Genomic DNA, 15,031 nt, shown 5'->3' with positions numbered 1-15,031 from the left:
AGGTGTAGTAGTCCAGTGGCTCTGGCTGATGGGATGATGTGGGATATTAGGTGTAGTAGTCCAGTGGCTCTGGCTGATGGGATGATGTGGGATATTAGGTGTAGTAGTCCAGTGGCTCTGGCTGACGGGATGATGTGGATATTATGGGTAGTAGTCCGGTAGCTCTGGCCGACGGGATGATGTGGGATATTATAGTGAATGTGGTTATGCGTAATGGGCGGGGCTCTACACTCAGCAATATATATATCATGATTTGTTAATATCTAACCGTAGTTAGTTACTATGCCCGGGCAGTGCCGGGCTCTTCAGCTAGTAGTTAATAAATTACATTTCCCACATGTCGACTATACATCAGCACAATTTTGAGAACTAATTTTTTTTGCTAGGAAGTTATACTGGTTAAGAGTTGACCAGCGATTTTTCGTTTTTTCCAACAAAATTTACATAACTATTTTTTTTGTTTTTTTTTTTTTTTTTTTTTTTTTTTAGGGACTACATCATATTTGAAGTGACTTTGAGGGACCTATATGATAGAAAATAACCAAAAGTGACACTGTTCGAAAAACTGTACTCTGCAAGGTGCTCAAAACATTCAAAAACACCAAGGTTACTTACCGGTAGCCGGTTTTTCCAGAGCCCATGACGGCACACATGAGAGAGGGGATCTGCCCAGTCAGGACAGGAACCCTACTGAAGATAAAAGGGCGGTACCTCTCCCTCGCTTCAGTTGGTTTACAGAGCATGAGAGGCCCCCCCCCCGGGTTAGTACACATGGTAAAACTATCACCACATTATATAACTAAAAAAACACCCAAACTATAGTGCACACCAAAGGAGTGAAAAAGGGGGGGGGGGGGGGGGGGAATATACAGGTGCAGTCATGCGCTCCGGAAAAACCGGCTACCGGTAAGTACCGTAACCTTGGTGTTTTCCCGTCTCCCATGACGGCACACGAGAGACTTTTGTAGAATAAGACACCTTAGGGAGGGACCACCGCTTGCAGCACCCTTCTACCAAAGGCTAGGTCAGTAGAGGAAGACAGATCAAGTTGGTAGTGCTTAAAAAAGGTGGAAGGTGAGGACCAAGTAGCGGCTTTACAAATTTGTTCAATTGCTACCTCAGCCTTCTCTGCCCAGGAGGTAGCCACGGCTGTGGTAGAGTGAGCCTTGATGCCTTCTGGAACCGGAGCGCCACTTGCAGAGTAGGATAACATAATGGCCTCCCTGATCCATCTGGCAATAGTACTCTTACCTACCCCGTGCCCTTTTCTACTACCCTGAAAGGCTACAAAAAAGGGACTGATCTTTCCTCCACTGACTAGTTACTGACATATATTGTACTATGGCTCTTCTTACATCTAATGTATGGAACTTTTGCTCCCCAGGGTTTCTAGGATTGTTACAGAATGATGGCAAGGAGATCTCGTGAGTCCTATGAAACTTTTGAACTACCTTGGGGAGATAGGCCGGGTCTGGTCTTAGAACCACTCGGTCATCCAAGATCTGTGTATATGGAGGACATATAGATAGAGCTTGTAGGTCGCTCACTCTTCGGGCTGATGTTAAGGCTACCAGTAAGACAGTTTTAATTGTAAGTAGCTTTGGTGACAGTTCTAGTAGTGGTTCAAAGGGATCCTTGGTTAAGGCCTCTAAGACTAGGTTGAGGTCCCAGGGTGGTATCTTTGGGATAATGACCGGCCATGACCTGCCACAGGACTGTATGAATCGGGACACCCACCTATTGGCTGCTAAGTTGCAGTTATATAGGTCCCCCAAAGCTGAGACTTGAACTTTGAGTGTGTTAGTGGCTAACCCCAGTTGTAGCCCCGACTGTAAGAACTCTAGGATAGGTCCCACTGGCACTAAATCCCCCAAGGGTTCCCCCAGGAAGTCTAGGAACTTTTTCCACATTCTACTGTAGATTTGGGATGTGATAGGTTTCCTACTTTTCAACAGGGTGGAGACTAACCCTGGAGAGAATCCCTGGCGACTCAGTAGCGCCCTCTCAAATTCCAGGCTGCTAGATGGAAGCCCTTCACCTGAGAGTGGACCACTGGTCCCTGGGAGAGCAGGTCTGGAATCTCCGGTAGTATCCATGGTTCTGTCACTGACATGAGCCTCAGAAGGGAGAACCAAGGCCTTCTCGGCCAAAATGGAGCTACAAGAATTATTCTCGCTCGATCCTCCCTGATTTTCCTGACCACTACTGGGATCATTGTTATCTGGGGAAATGCATAGGCCAGGATGAACTTCCAGGGTATTTGTAGGGCATCTACTGCGAAGGGGTTTTCCCTTGGATTTAGTGAGCAGAACTTCCTGACCTTCCGGTTGTGTGCGGTAGCGAACAGGTCTATTTCTGGTTTGCCCCAGGCCTGAACTATTTGTTGGAAGACTTGGGGGTTTAGGGACCATTCCCCTTGTCTCAGATGCCTGCGACTCAGGAAGTCTTACTGTATTTTTTCTGCCCCCTTTATGTGCAGTGCTGTGATGGATAACAGATGTTGTTCTGCTAGCTGGGAGAGTAGATCTGATATTTGCATGAGGCCCCGAGATCTCGTTCCCCCCTGGTGACTGATGTAGGCTACTACTGCCTGATTGTCCGTCATGACCCGGGCGTGGCGGCCCCGAAGTAAGGGAAGGAAATGTTTCACGGCTTTCTCCACTGCCCATAGTTCTTTTACATTTGAACCGTGATCCCTTTCTAGCGAGGACCAGGTCCCCTGTATTGAGTGGGATCTCAGGTGTGCTCCCCATCCTGTGGCACTCGTGTCTGTTGTAATGATGTCCTCGACTGGTTTTTGCCACGGGACACCGGCTGTTAGATTCTTTTCTACAGTCCACCAGAGCAGGGAATCTCTTACAGCCACTGAGAGACATAGCTTGCCTTCTAAATGCCCTTTTAATTGTTTCTGTGCTGACAGAATTTCCCACTGTAGTTGCCTTAAGTGGTACTGCGCCCATGCTACTGTGGGTATGCATGATGTCAGTGAGCCTAAAAGGGACATTGCGTTCCTCAGTGTCATATTTGGCCTTTGTATTGCTGTGCGAGCTAGGCCTCTTATTTTGGTCACTTTGCTCTCTGGTAGGAGGAAGCGTTGTTGCTCGGAGTCCAATATCAACCCTAGGAAGGATTGCTTTTTTACTGGGGTTATCCTTGACTTGGGGATGTTTACTATCCATCCTAGTCCTACTAGAATTGCTATCACTTCCTTCACTTGATGTGTGCAGTGGGACTCCGACCTCCCTATTACCAGAAAGTCGTCTAGGTATGGGACGATCACCATGTCCCTGGAACGCAGAAAAGACATTACTTCGGCCATCACTTTGGTGAATACTCTGGGGGCTGTAGACAGGCCAAATGGAAGGGCTGCGTACTGGTAGTGTTTCACCTGCCCCTGGACATAGAGCGTACTCTCAAATATTTTTGATACTCCCGATGAATTGGGATGTGATAGTAGGCATCTTTTAAGTCTATCACTGCCATGAGGCAATGCTGGAACAGGATCTATGTGGCCGTGTTGATTCACTCCATTTTGAAGGAGCAATTGTCTACCCACCGAGTCTCCTCAGGTTGACAATGGTTCTCCAAGAGCAGTCTGGTTTTTGTATTAAGAAGAGGGGGGAGTAGAACCCCCTTCGTTCTTCTTGCACTGGGACTTCCTGTAGGACTTGTTTTTTCACTAGTCCCAAGACTTCCGTCTCCAGGGCCAGCTGTTGCTCTTGGGCTTTCCTTCTGGGTGTCATTATGAAGGTATGCCTGGGCCGACGGAGGAATTTTATTTTTAAGCCGTCCTTGATTATATTTAGGACCCATGTACTGGGGGAGATATTTGCCCAGGCGGAAAGGAAGAGAGAAAGCCTTCCCCCTACCTCCGGCCCGATGTCATTGGGGAGATTTTTTGGAGGAAGTGGAGGGCCCTTTAAAACTATAGCCTGATCCTCTTCTTTCTTTAAAGTCCCAGCTTTTTCTATCTCCCGGGGGACGACCCCTGTTAAATCTCCTCCTCCGAAAGGGCTGCTTTTTAGGTTCTCCCGGAAATCGGGGAAAGCTTTTCTTCCTATCCCCCGCATGTTCCAAAATCTCTTCTAGTTTTTTCCCGAAGAGGAATTGGCCATCGCATGGAATGGAACATAACCTATGCTTTGATGGTAAATCTCCGGGACACCCTTTAAGCCACAGGGCTCGTCTTGCCGTGTTTGACAGGCTTGCTGCTCTAGCTGTCAATCTTACGGAGTCTGCAGAGGAATCTGCTAGGAAAGCCGCTGTCAAATTAGACAGAATTTCGTCCCTAGGAACTCTATCCTTGATCTGGTCCTCTATTTGTTGTAGCCAGACCATGAGGGCACGAGCGGTACAGGTACCAGCTATCGCTGGTTTCAATCCACCTGCTGAAGCTTCCCAGATATGCTTTAGGAAACCGTCTGCTTTTTTGTCAAGCGGCTCTTTCAACACGCCAGAGTCCTCTAATGGTAGGGATACCTTTTTTGAGGATCTGGCTACGGCCCCATCAATATTTGGACTTTTTCCCAGGCTTCTGAATCCTTCTGCTCAAAAGGGTACCTCCTCTTTGATGTGGAAGGTAAGCCCCCTGACCTCTCCGTTTTTTTCCATTCCCTGTCAATTAGTGCTTTTATTTTATCATTTACAGGGAAGGTACGTTTTCGCTTTTCCAGTCCTCCAAACATTACATCCTCTAATGATTTGGGAGTTTTTTCCTCTTTAAGGCCCATTGTAGCCCTAATCGCTCTGACCAGTTTTTCCACATCCTCTGTTGGGAAACATGGACGGCCGCCTATATCGCTGTCCAAGGAGGATTCTGAGGACTGAGTAGAGGAAGAGGAGGTGGAGGGGGACAAGGATCTATCCCGCCCCTTCTGCCTTGGCGAGGCCTCTGAATCGGAGCTTCTTCTACGATTTCTTTTATCTTTCTTTTTAAGGGCTGCCCTTAGGGAACCTTTCACCTCCTGTTGAATTAACTGTTTAAGGCTAGTCACCAAATCAGGGGTCTTCTCCTGTATAGTTTTATTTATACAGTCAGCGCAGAGGTCTTTCTGCCACTGATCTGCCAGCGGGTGTTTACATAGGGCGCATTGTCTATTTTTGGTTTTGCTGCTGGCCTTCCTCGACCCCTAGTGATCAGAGAAAATGGAACCCCGTTACCATAAGGGTGACATTCACGTAGATCACTCACCACCGCTGTCAATCAGGGGTACCGATCTCAGAGGCTCCTCAGATGCACTCGTGACATTTCTCCTGGACGTCTCAGTCATGCCGATTGCGTTTATGACTGCCGCTCCCACCACTCGAGCGACTGCTCCTGGCATGTTGGCGGCTCGGCCTGGCATCTGGCGAGAGGTCTTGCTGCTGTCGCTGCTGCTGACGCTGCTCGTCTTGCCCCACTTCCATCATGAAGCCTTGGGCATGAGTGCGTCTTCTGTGGTCATCCCCTTTTGTAAGGGGGATCCACTGCACTCTCCGCCTCCTCTGGTTACCCCACAGCCCATCCACCCGCCATGCCGCCGGGATCTCCTTTCGCCAGCCGGCGTTATTTGCTATGGGCGCCGCCATCTTGGGTTGCCGGAGCCGCCTCCCGATGTCACGAAGGCACGCCCCCTCCCAGCGTGCCCTGCGTGTAACGTTAGGGGAGCGCGACCCGGAAGTGGCTGTTCCCTGACGCTGGCTGCTCCTGGATGCGGCAGAGGGGGAGAGGGCGGCGCGGCAGCCACGGCAGAGCCCCAGGACGTGCTGCTTCTGCGCCCGCTGAGCCCCCGGGGGACCCGCGGACGGCGCTTCCCTCCCCCGACGCACGGTGCCCAGGACCCTGCCTGTTCTTCCACGCCGGCACGAGAGAGGGGCAGGTACGTATTCCTTCAGTACACGGGTCCCTGTCAGGACAGGAAACCCAACTGAAGCGAGGGAGAGGTACCGCCCTTTTATCTTCAGTACGCCAATACCCCATATGTGGTGGTAAAACTACTGTTTGGGTGCACAGAAGGGCTTGGAAGGGAAGGAGCCCCATTTGATTTTTTGGATGCCAAATTTTCTGGAAAACTTAGCGAACGCCATGTCGCGTTTGGAGCCCCTGATGTGCCTAAACCATGAAAACCTCCCATAAGTAACACCATTTTGGAAGCTAGACCCCTCAAGTAATGTATCTAGATGTGTGGTGAGCACCTTGAACCCCCAGCTGCGTCACAGAAGTGTACTGTAACAGAGCCGTAAAAATAAAATAAATCACATTTTCCTCACAAAAATGTTACTTTAGCCCCCATTTTTTTTTTTATTTCCACAAGAATAGTAGGAGAAAATGGACCCCAAATTTTGTCGCGCAATTTCTCCCGAGTACGCCAATACCCCATATGTGTTTTAAAACTACTATTAAAGGACACTGCAAAGCTCAGAAGGGAAGAAGAGCCATATTGGAGTTCACATTTTGCTGGAATGGTTTCAGCATGCCATGTCACATTTGCAGAACCCCCCCATAAGAGACCGCATTTTACAAAATAACAATGATGGAAGAAAAATAGAATTATATTTACCAGTAATTCAGTTACGAGTATCCCACCACGACAGCACACTGGAGGATGTCACCCCTTTTCCAATAGGGACAGAATATATCCAAAGAGGTTAAATAACTCCTCCCACATTCTCCCCCTCAGTGTTACTATAAAAAAAGACCACAGGAGAAGGAATGCTTCAAATTATATTTTATTCTCTTTGAGAAGAACGAAAAATTAAGCAAAAGGGATGGATTTACCTGTGCTGTCACGATGGGTTAGTAGAAACCGAATTACCATTCAGCCTAATTCTATTTTCTCTAGTAAACCCCCACAACAGCACACCAGAGCAGTACCCAAAAGTAATGTTTAAGGACGGACTATAGCTCAGGACTTTTCTCCCGAAGGCCAAGTCCTCTTCCGCCATCAGGTTTATCATGTAATGCTTGGAGAACGTATGAACCGAGGACCAGGTAGCAGCACTGCATATCTGCTCGATGGAAGCACTAGCTTTCTCGGCCCAGGAGATAGATGTTGCTCTGGTACAGTGAGCCGTAAATTTCTCTGGCGGTGGAAGGCCTTGGACGCAATACGCCTCAGACATTGCTCTTTTGATCCAGTTGGCGATTGTGGATCTGGAAGTCTCCATCCCCTTATTCTGTCCTTGAAGGTAAACAAACAGGTTTTGGTCCTTCCTAGTTTTTTCCAGTCACCTGAAGATAATGGAGTACCATTCTCCAAACATCCAAAGTGTGGAATTGTTCTTCCCCATTTCCCGGCTCTTGATAGAAAGAGGGAAGAATTATCTCCTGAGACTTGTGAAACTGAGACCACTTTGGGAAGAAATGATGGATCCAGTTGCAGAATAAGTCAGTCCTGTAAGATTTTCATGTAAGGTTCGTTGATCGAGAGAGCTTGTAATTCAACCACTCTCCTGGCTGTAGTTATTGCTACCAGGAAGACTGCTTTCCAGGAGCGTGTCTACATCTATGGATGACAAGGGATCAAAAGGTGGTAGTGTGAGCCCCTTCAGCACCACATTGAAGTCCCAGGAAGGTACCAAATTCTTAACTCTTGGACATATGCGAGATGCTGCTGACAAAACTTCTAATCCATTGGTGGTCGGCTAACATCTGGTCAAAATATGAGCTTAGAGCTGCCACCTGGACTTTTGAGTGTGCTAGATCTGAGACCCTTCTCTAGCCCCTCTTGCAGAAAATCCAGGATCCCTGCTAAGGTCGGTTGGTGAGGGTTAGGTTGTTTGGGTGCACTCCATGAGATAAAGGTCTTCTTGTATATAGAGTTTGTAACTGACTTTCTACTCTTCTGTAGTGTCCTAATGACCCTTTCTGACAATCCTCTGGTCTTCAAGATTGAGAAATCAGAAGCCAGGCACTCAGATGTAACCTAGATCATAGAATCGTATAGTTGGAAGGGACCTCCTGGTCCATCTGATCCTCTCAGGATCCGGATGGAAGATTGGCCACAGGTGGAGGTGGCTTCCGACCGGGGGGTAGCTCAACCGGTCCCTCTATTCTGAAGTTGGACAGGGTACCGAACCAGCTTCTTTTGGTCCAGAATGGTGCTACCAAGACCTTTCCCAATCTTATCTTTAGTAGAACTCTTGGTAGGATTGCTAATGGAGGGAAGGCATAGGCCAGTCTGAATTTTCATGTGTGGGCTAACACATCTAAACCTAAGCAGGGAACTGCTGGCTTTAGTGAAAAATATTGATCCACTTTTGCATTCTGTCCACTTGTAAAGAGATTTCCCTCTGGATGGCACACCTTCTGGTCAGTATCTGAAAGACCTCGGAGTCTAGACTCCAATCCACTGGATGAAGTTCTGTTCTGCTCAGAAAATCGGCCTGTATGTTTACCGCACCTTTTAAGAGCAGAGCGGACAGGGAGAGAAGGTGTTCTTTAAACTACAAGAATATTCTAGCTGATATTGCCTTCAGGTCCTCGTGCTATGTACTTCCTTGATGATGCAGGTAGCCAACTATTGTCAAAATATACTTCGACAACATGACATGGATATCCTGGACTAGGGCAACTGGACTAAGGCTACTGCGGTCCCGAGTACCTCCTCTACTGCCTTCAGTTCCCTGAAGTTTGAGGATCGCTGGCTTATCTTGTCTTACGAGCATCCGTGGAATATGTTAGGATACCATGGCTGCCCAGCCTTTCTAGCTCGCATCTACTTTTATAGTAATCGCTGGGTCTTGCTTTCAGGGGACCCCTCTACTCTTTTTTTGTTTTTGGTCAACATGTCAACGAGATCTTTATGTGAAGTGCCATCCGGATCTTCTTGTCCAAGGATTCTGGGGATCCATCCCAGTTTGCTAGGATATGCATTTCAAGCATTCTACTGTGTGCTTGTGCCCTTTTTTGGATCAAATAGATTTTTATTAAATCAGAATTCAAAATACAGAATATACAGTAAATCTTCCACAAACGATAGATTTACAAACTGAACATCCTTGTTCCCCCCCCCCCCGCCATGTAGACAGCTTATATAACTCTTTTCTCCATAAGATTTCTCTTACACCGTAATTTACCATTAGTCATCCTTTTTACCCATATTGTCAATCAAACCATACAAAACAGAAATGTTCCTATGTCCGGGTATTAATGGTCATGCTTGTGCCCTTGCTTATTTCCTCAGTAGTCCATTAACCTTGCCTTCCAGAGGGTCCTTCAACTGTGAGGCATGCTCAAATGTTAGTGGTTTTTTTTTTAGCTACCAGCACAATCTGGACGTCGACCTTCGGAATCTCTGACCAGCATGACGCTGTTTCATCGTCCATAGAGAACCTGTCCATCTCTGCAGGAATGGTTAGCCTCTTTTTTGGGTATTCTCATTCCTCTAGCACCTGATCCTGGATGTTTTTATGAATGGGTAACACCTGCTTCTTCCTAGAATGGCGACCATTGAACATTTCTTCCTGTACCGTCTGGGCAGTCTTCTCCTCAATTTCCATAGTCCTCCTTACTGCTGTAAGGAGTTCCTCTTTATCAGTGTTCCCCAACTCCAGTCCTCAAGGCCCACCAACAGATCATGTTTTCAGGATTTCCCTTGTATTGCATAGGTGAAGGTGAAGCAATTATCACCTGAGCAATAATAAGGAAATCCTGAAAACATGATCTGTTGGTGGGCCTTGAGGACTGGAGTTGGGGAACCCTGCTCTAGATCACCTGAGGAGAAATAACATCTCTACTGTTGGGAGACCTCCGGTTCCAGGAATAAGTCACCTTCTTCCTGAGGTTCATCTGGGATCGACGTTTCAACCTGAGAGTTATCATTCCCATCCTCCTCTAGATTTTGCTTCCTCCTTTTAGCATCTGAAGGGACACTGGGAGAGGGTGCAGGCTGGGAAGAAGAAGAAGAAGAAGAAAAAAAAAAAAAAAAAGTCAGCCAGGGAAGTTTAAATCTCCTGTCAGATTAGGCCCTTAATTTCTGCCATCAAGAATGGTTGCTCTTCCCTGATGACTTTCTCAGTGCCCTCTTTGCAAAATTACTTCTTTTGCGAAGAAGCCAGCTTTTTTTTTTACAGACTGCACATTCTCCGTGAAGTCTTGGACTTGCTTCCTGGTGCGGGTTCCTTGCCTCTTACAATTAAAGGGGAGAAGGAAAAATAAGGCTCTAAACCTGCACACAGGAAATTGACACACAGTGCCAGAGTACTTATTGGGACCTGCAGATGCAGAGCGAGAGGAACCTGACATCTCCATGCCGTTATAACACAGTGATCTTACCTTAGATGTTTTTCTTGTCCAGGGCTTTTATATGGGCAACTCGACTTCCAGCACCTGTCCTCTGACTAGAGGACCTTCTCCCTATGATGTCCAGAGGTGTGTGTGTGTGTGTGTGTGTGTGTGCTGCTGACACCATCTGCGCTGTATGGCTTATGCGTTCCAGCCGGGAACGCAAGAATCCCCTCTGGTATGCTGAAGCCAGTGTGTGTGTGTATAATACAATACGGTCAGTGGAGAGTCATTTTCGCCCTCTATAGCTTTGTTGTCCCCAATGTCTGCTGATTGACCTTGTTGTAATGGACTGCCATCTTAGAAATGTTAAGGAAGAAGGCAACATAACGCTGACTGTATCCCTCTGCTAGTAAAGCCAGAATTGAGCCCTTCTTTACCTGACTCAAGACTTTTCTTCTCAACTCCTTTGGTATGGTTAAATGTTTTTTCATTCCTATTACTTTTGGGATATTACTAGAACTTGTTTTGCCATCCAGCTTGTCCTATTGCAAAAGGATTGTGAACACCACAGCAGGGTTTTTTTTTATACTTTCCTTCCTTAAATAAAATTTGGTTTAGGTGATCACCTAATCAGAAGCACATTAAGTAGAATGAGGTGTACTCTGGTTGGAAATCAACTGACACTGGAATGGAGTGGCGTGGCTGTCAGACATGTAGAGATGCTGATTTTTTATAAAACTGTACAGTGGTCTGTATATTGCATGAAGTGCCTCTCCCCAATTAGGACACGGTTGTGAATTACTTTCACTTTCTGAAGTCTGATCATTGCTATACCTTATATCCAGTCAGCCCTGCAGAAACAATTTTGTTAGATCATGCACTGCGCATGATCTAACTAACTTGCTAGTGCCTGGTGACCTGGATGTCGTCATGATGACAAAGTCACCATGACAAGGAACTGTACCCTGCGATGAAGTCACGGGGTCGCCGATCCAAGGGCAGAGGGGCTTTCTTCCCTCTGCCCACTCACTAAATTTTGCGATCTCAGCATTTAGGAGGTTAAAGTGCCAGGAACAGAATCAGCGGACACCTGGCGGCGCTCGTGCAGCCTCTGTGCACAAAAATCGAGAGGACGTATCCATACGTCCAAGGTCAGCAAGTACCAGGTGACCTGGACGTATGGATAGGTCTAAGGCCGTAAATAGGTTAAGTGCACCTCCCCACCTGCTTATTTTCCCTCTATGTCCACTTACTCCCCTATTCTTTGAATGACAGCTATGGCCTCAAACAGCCAGAGAAAGGTAGAGATAGAAGAAAAACAAACAGGTGGAGAGGTGCACTTAAAATGGGTGGTCCTAAGGCAAAGAAATTTTGCTCCTAACTTCCTATTTGATGCGAAACAATCTAAGCTATTTTCTAATACATCTGCTGTAAAAATGTTCTACCGTTCCCTAAATACACTAACAGCTATTGTATTTTTTTCTCTACTTCCTGTGTGATGACTATTCATTTGCGTATCCCAGCGAATGCAGGGATACTCAAACGAAGGGCCATCAGAACAGGGGGCAGAGACCGAGATCACTGTCACAGTCCCAGCCCCCTCCCTGGATTGTTTCAGGGGCGGTGCTGTCCTTGCTCTCTCACCTGTGTGATGTGTGTAGTGCGCCGTCTCCCCTGTGTGCACTCTGTTGCCTGCGTTATGACAACTGCTTGACGAATAGTAATAAGTTGGAAACAGATCGGTGGCAGAATACCCGACAGAGACCAGTGACGTCACTTGCAGGGGCGCAGTGGTCTCCAGCATACAGACACCGCTGTTCCCAGCTTATTACTATTCATCTAAGCAGAACTCACACAGGGGAGACAACAGCGACCGCATCGTCCCTGAAATGAGTATCACTGATGACTCTTCGTTTCAGGGAGGGGGCAGGGGCTGTGACGCTCCATTTGAGATTCCCAGCAAGCACTGGGATACTCAAATAAAGAGTCACCACACAGGAAGTAGACAAAACATACAATAGCTGTTAGACAGTGTAGTAAGGGACAGTAGGGAATTTTAAAAGTATATTAGAAAATAGCTTAAATTGTAGCATCAAATAGAATGTTAGTAGCAAAATTAGTTTGCCTTCGGATCACCCCTTTAAAATGTTTGGCCAGACCAATATGCACTAGGTCAGGGGTGGGCAGTGACAGTGAGGAACTGTCACTGCTGTGGAGGGCTGAACCAATCAGCTGAACTTAAAGGGGCGGTAAATTTTATATTAAATGAATATCTATACAGTGTAATCTAATCTTGTTTTCTAATATACTTCAATGAAAAATTCCCTAATGTGAGTACCCCAAAACGCACTGGGATTCTCAAACAAATGACACTGGAAGGAAAAAAAAAAAAAAAAAAAAAAAAAAAAAAAAAAAAAACCACACACACACCACACAAGCAGACAGGAAGTTAGAATTTTTTTTACTGAAATATATTAGAAAAAGTGATTAGATTATGAATTAAATTTAGAAAAGAAAAAAAATGGGTGCCATATGAATTATCCATATAGCATCCGATTTTCAAACTGGAATTTCATCCGTATGGCATCCATTTTAGACATCTGAAGTGAATAAAATTTTAAAGAAGAAACAGCGTCCTGTGTTAGTAATGGAAATGCATTCATAAAAATCAGATGCTATATGGATAATTCATATGGCACCCATTTTTTTCTTATTTTTGCACACCCATAGACTTCAACAGGCGAGTCTGATCTGAAAAACAGAAGAGACCGGTGGATGCTGTGCCATTTCTCACACAGACATTTTCAAGCTGTAATCTAAATAGCTCAATTCCATAACATTGCTCCTTGTGCTCTGTCGGAGGCCGGGTTTATTTTTTTTTCATAGACCACGCTTGGACAAATATTACAGTCATGTGAACATAGCCTGACAATACTTGTTGCAATGAAGCTTAACGCAACACGTAATAGCAGTTGATCAAGCAATAAATTGAGAACATTGGAAAACGTTTTTCTCCCACCTCTATTCCACATGCAGAGATCTATATCACATATGGGGCAAGAGCTGACAGGCAGAGGGTGGGAATCCTTACTGCAGTCTATGGAGTGGATGCAATAAGCCACAGATCACAGGGGGAGCACTATGGGGAACGTAACCCTTACCTGTCCTGCACAGGACATACAACAGTACAAGCTGGGAGCAAAGAGGGAGGTAAGGGTTAACGCAAATACAAAGGTGAGGACTCCAGCCCTCTGGCTGTGTCAGCAGGCCTCACAGGAACACTCAGGGTGCAGGATGTGACCCACAGTTTGCCCAGGCCTGCGCTAGGTGCACTGCTTGGTTTGAATAATCATTCTGTGCTGACAGGGTACATTTAACTTGATTATATTGTTTTTTATACTATTCTCTAAAATTAAAAAGATAAAACTCTGAAATAGCCACTTTAAATATTATTGGCATATCCTACATGATGGTATGTCTTGGTCATGGGTGAGTGTTGCAAGGGCTGGACCTTCTTTGATTAAACAGTGATAAGTATTTTTTGGAACTATTGATAACCTAAAAAGGGCTTACCAAGCTAGGTGCCTTAGAAAATTCCCTGCACCATGAAACATGCTTACCTCTCCATCGGATGTGGACACCATGGAATGATGAGAACCACAAGCCACACTCACGACCTTCTTGTTTATCAAGTTGGTGGACACTTGACATGGAATTAAAGCTTGATTTGTAGATCCATTTCCCAATTGGCTGTAGGCATTATGACCCCAGCTATATATTTCTCCATCTGCAAACAAAAAAAAATAATGTTTGACAAATCAATAGTCACATAACATTTGTGGCCATTATGACGGATTGTGGCCTGTTTTGGCTGCTCTGATCAATTCTTTTAGTCCATTTCGTTCTGCAAAATTAACTGGAGTGAAGCATTACGCTTCCCGTGGTCTTCTTTCCTTCACAATGACATTTGCACGCGCTCATCAAATGATTCAATACAACAAATAGGGTCAGAAATTGCTCATTTCAGCTAATGTACATGGAAATTTTCTATAACAATGGAAGTACAAAACTAGAATAGATCCAGTGACTAGTGTGAAAATTACAAGATTTCCATTTTTTTTTTTTTTTTTTTTTTTTAAATACAGTCCAAGAAATAAAAACAGAAGAAAAAAGATTTTTTAAAAATACATTTCACGTAAAAACTTGATTCAAACAGTAGAACATTTTTCTGATTGCAAGACAGAGCCTTCCAGTATAGCAACTGAGCCAAACCGATTACATGAAACAACAAGCATAATTACTATGAAGACATTTAATTTGTTCTATTCCCCTCCCCTTTATCCCTACCTGAGGTAACAATGACAACATGAGGACCACTTCCACAGCTTAAACTAGCTACCTTCTTCCCTGAGAGAACATTAAGACACCTAGGTTCAATGATACTCTGTGCATCTCCTGTTCCTAAACAGCCACTGCTGTTAGTGCCCATCACAAAAACCTGTAAAAGACATAAAGAAGATTTTAAGTAAAGTTCTCTGGGAATAGTGAGGATTTATTATTTATTTTTAAGCTGGTAATACTCTGAATCGTATGGTACGGATAAGCAAATCATTGCCCACTGTAAATATCTGCAAATAAGTTTCATAACATCCATCCAACTTTCACGATACTGACAACCAGAAAGGTGGCTAAAATGATCGATTATATTCTGACAGTCAATGTGACTACAGTGACTGCAGATTTGTGAATCCTCACAGCGCGTGCACTGAACATGGCGAGGATTCTCCGATGCTGTGAGTATGACCACAAGTATATGAATTGTGA

General features: G+C 45.4%; 1 protein-coding gene across 3 annotated transcripts in view; it reads right to left on the bottom strand.

The window, feature by feature from the left end:
- Positions 1–15,031, bottom strand: part of RCBTB2 (RCC1 and BTB domain containing protein 2) — a 107,381-nt gene that overhangs the window by 67,965 nt on the left and 24,385 nt on the right. For all 3 annotated transcript variants that reach the window (XM_073580237.1, XM_073580239.1, XM_073580238.1), the window contains 2 exons: positions 14,555–14,705; positions 13,828–13,994 (listed from right to left, as the gene is read on the bottom strand). In XM_073580237.1, the coding sequence (XP_073436338.1) occupies positions 13,828–13,994; positions 14,555–14,705 (318 nt within the window). The remainder of the gene's footprint in view (positions 1–13,827; positions 13,995–14,554; positions 14,706–15,031) is intronic.

Source organism: Dendrobates tinctorius, unplaced genomic scaffold, assembly GCF_039654945.1.
Source record: "Dendrobates tinctorius isolate UK_male_01 unplaced genomic scaffold, ASM3965494v1 ptg000064l, whole genome shotgun sequence".
NCBI lineage: Eukaryota > Metazoa > Chordata > Amphibia > Anura > Dendrobatidae > Dendrobates > Dendrobates tinctorius.
The sequence above is the reverse complement of the archived record's forward strand: the minus strand, read 5'-3'. Positions and strand labels throughout refer to the sequence as shown.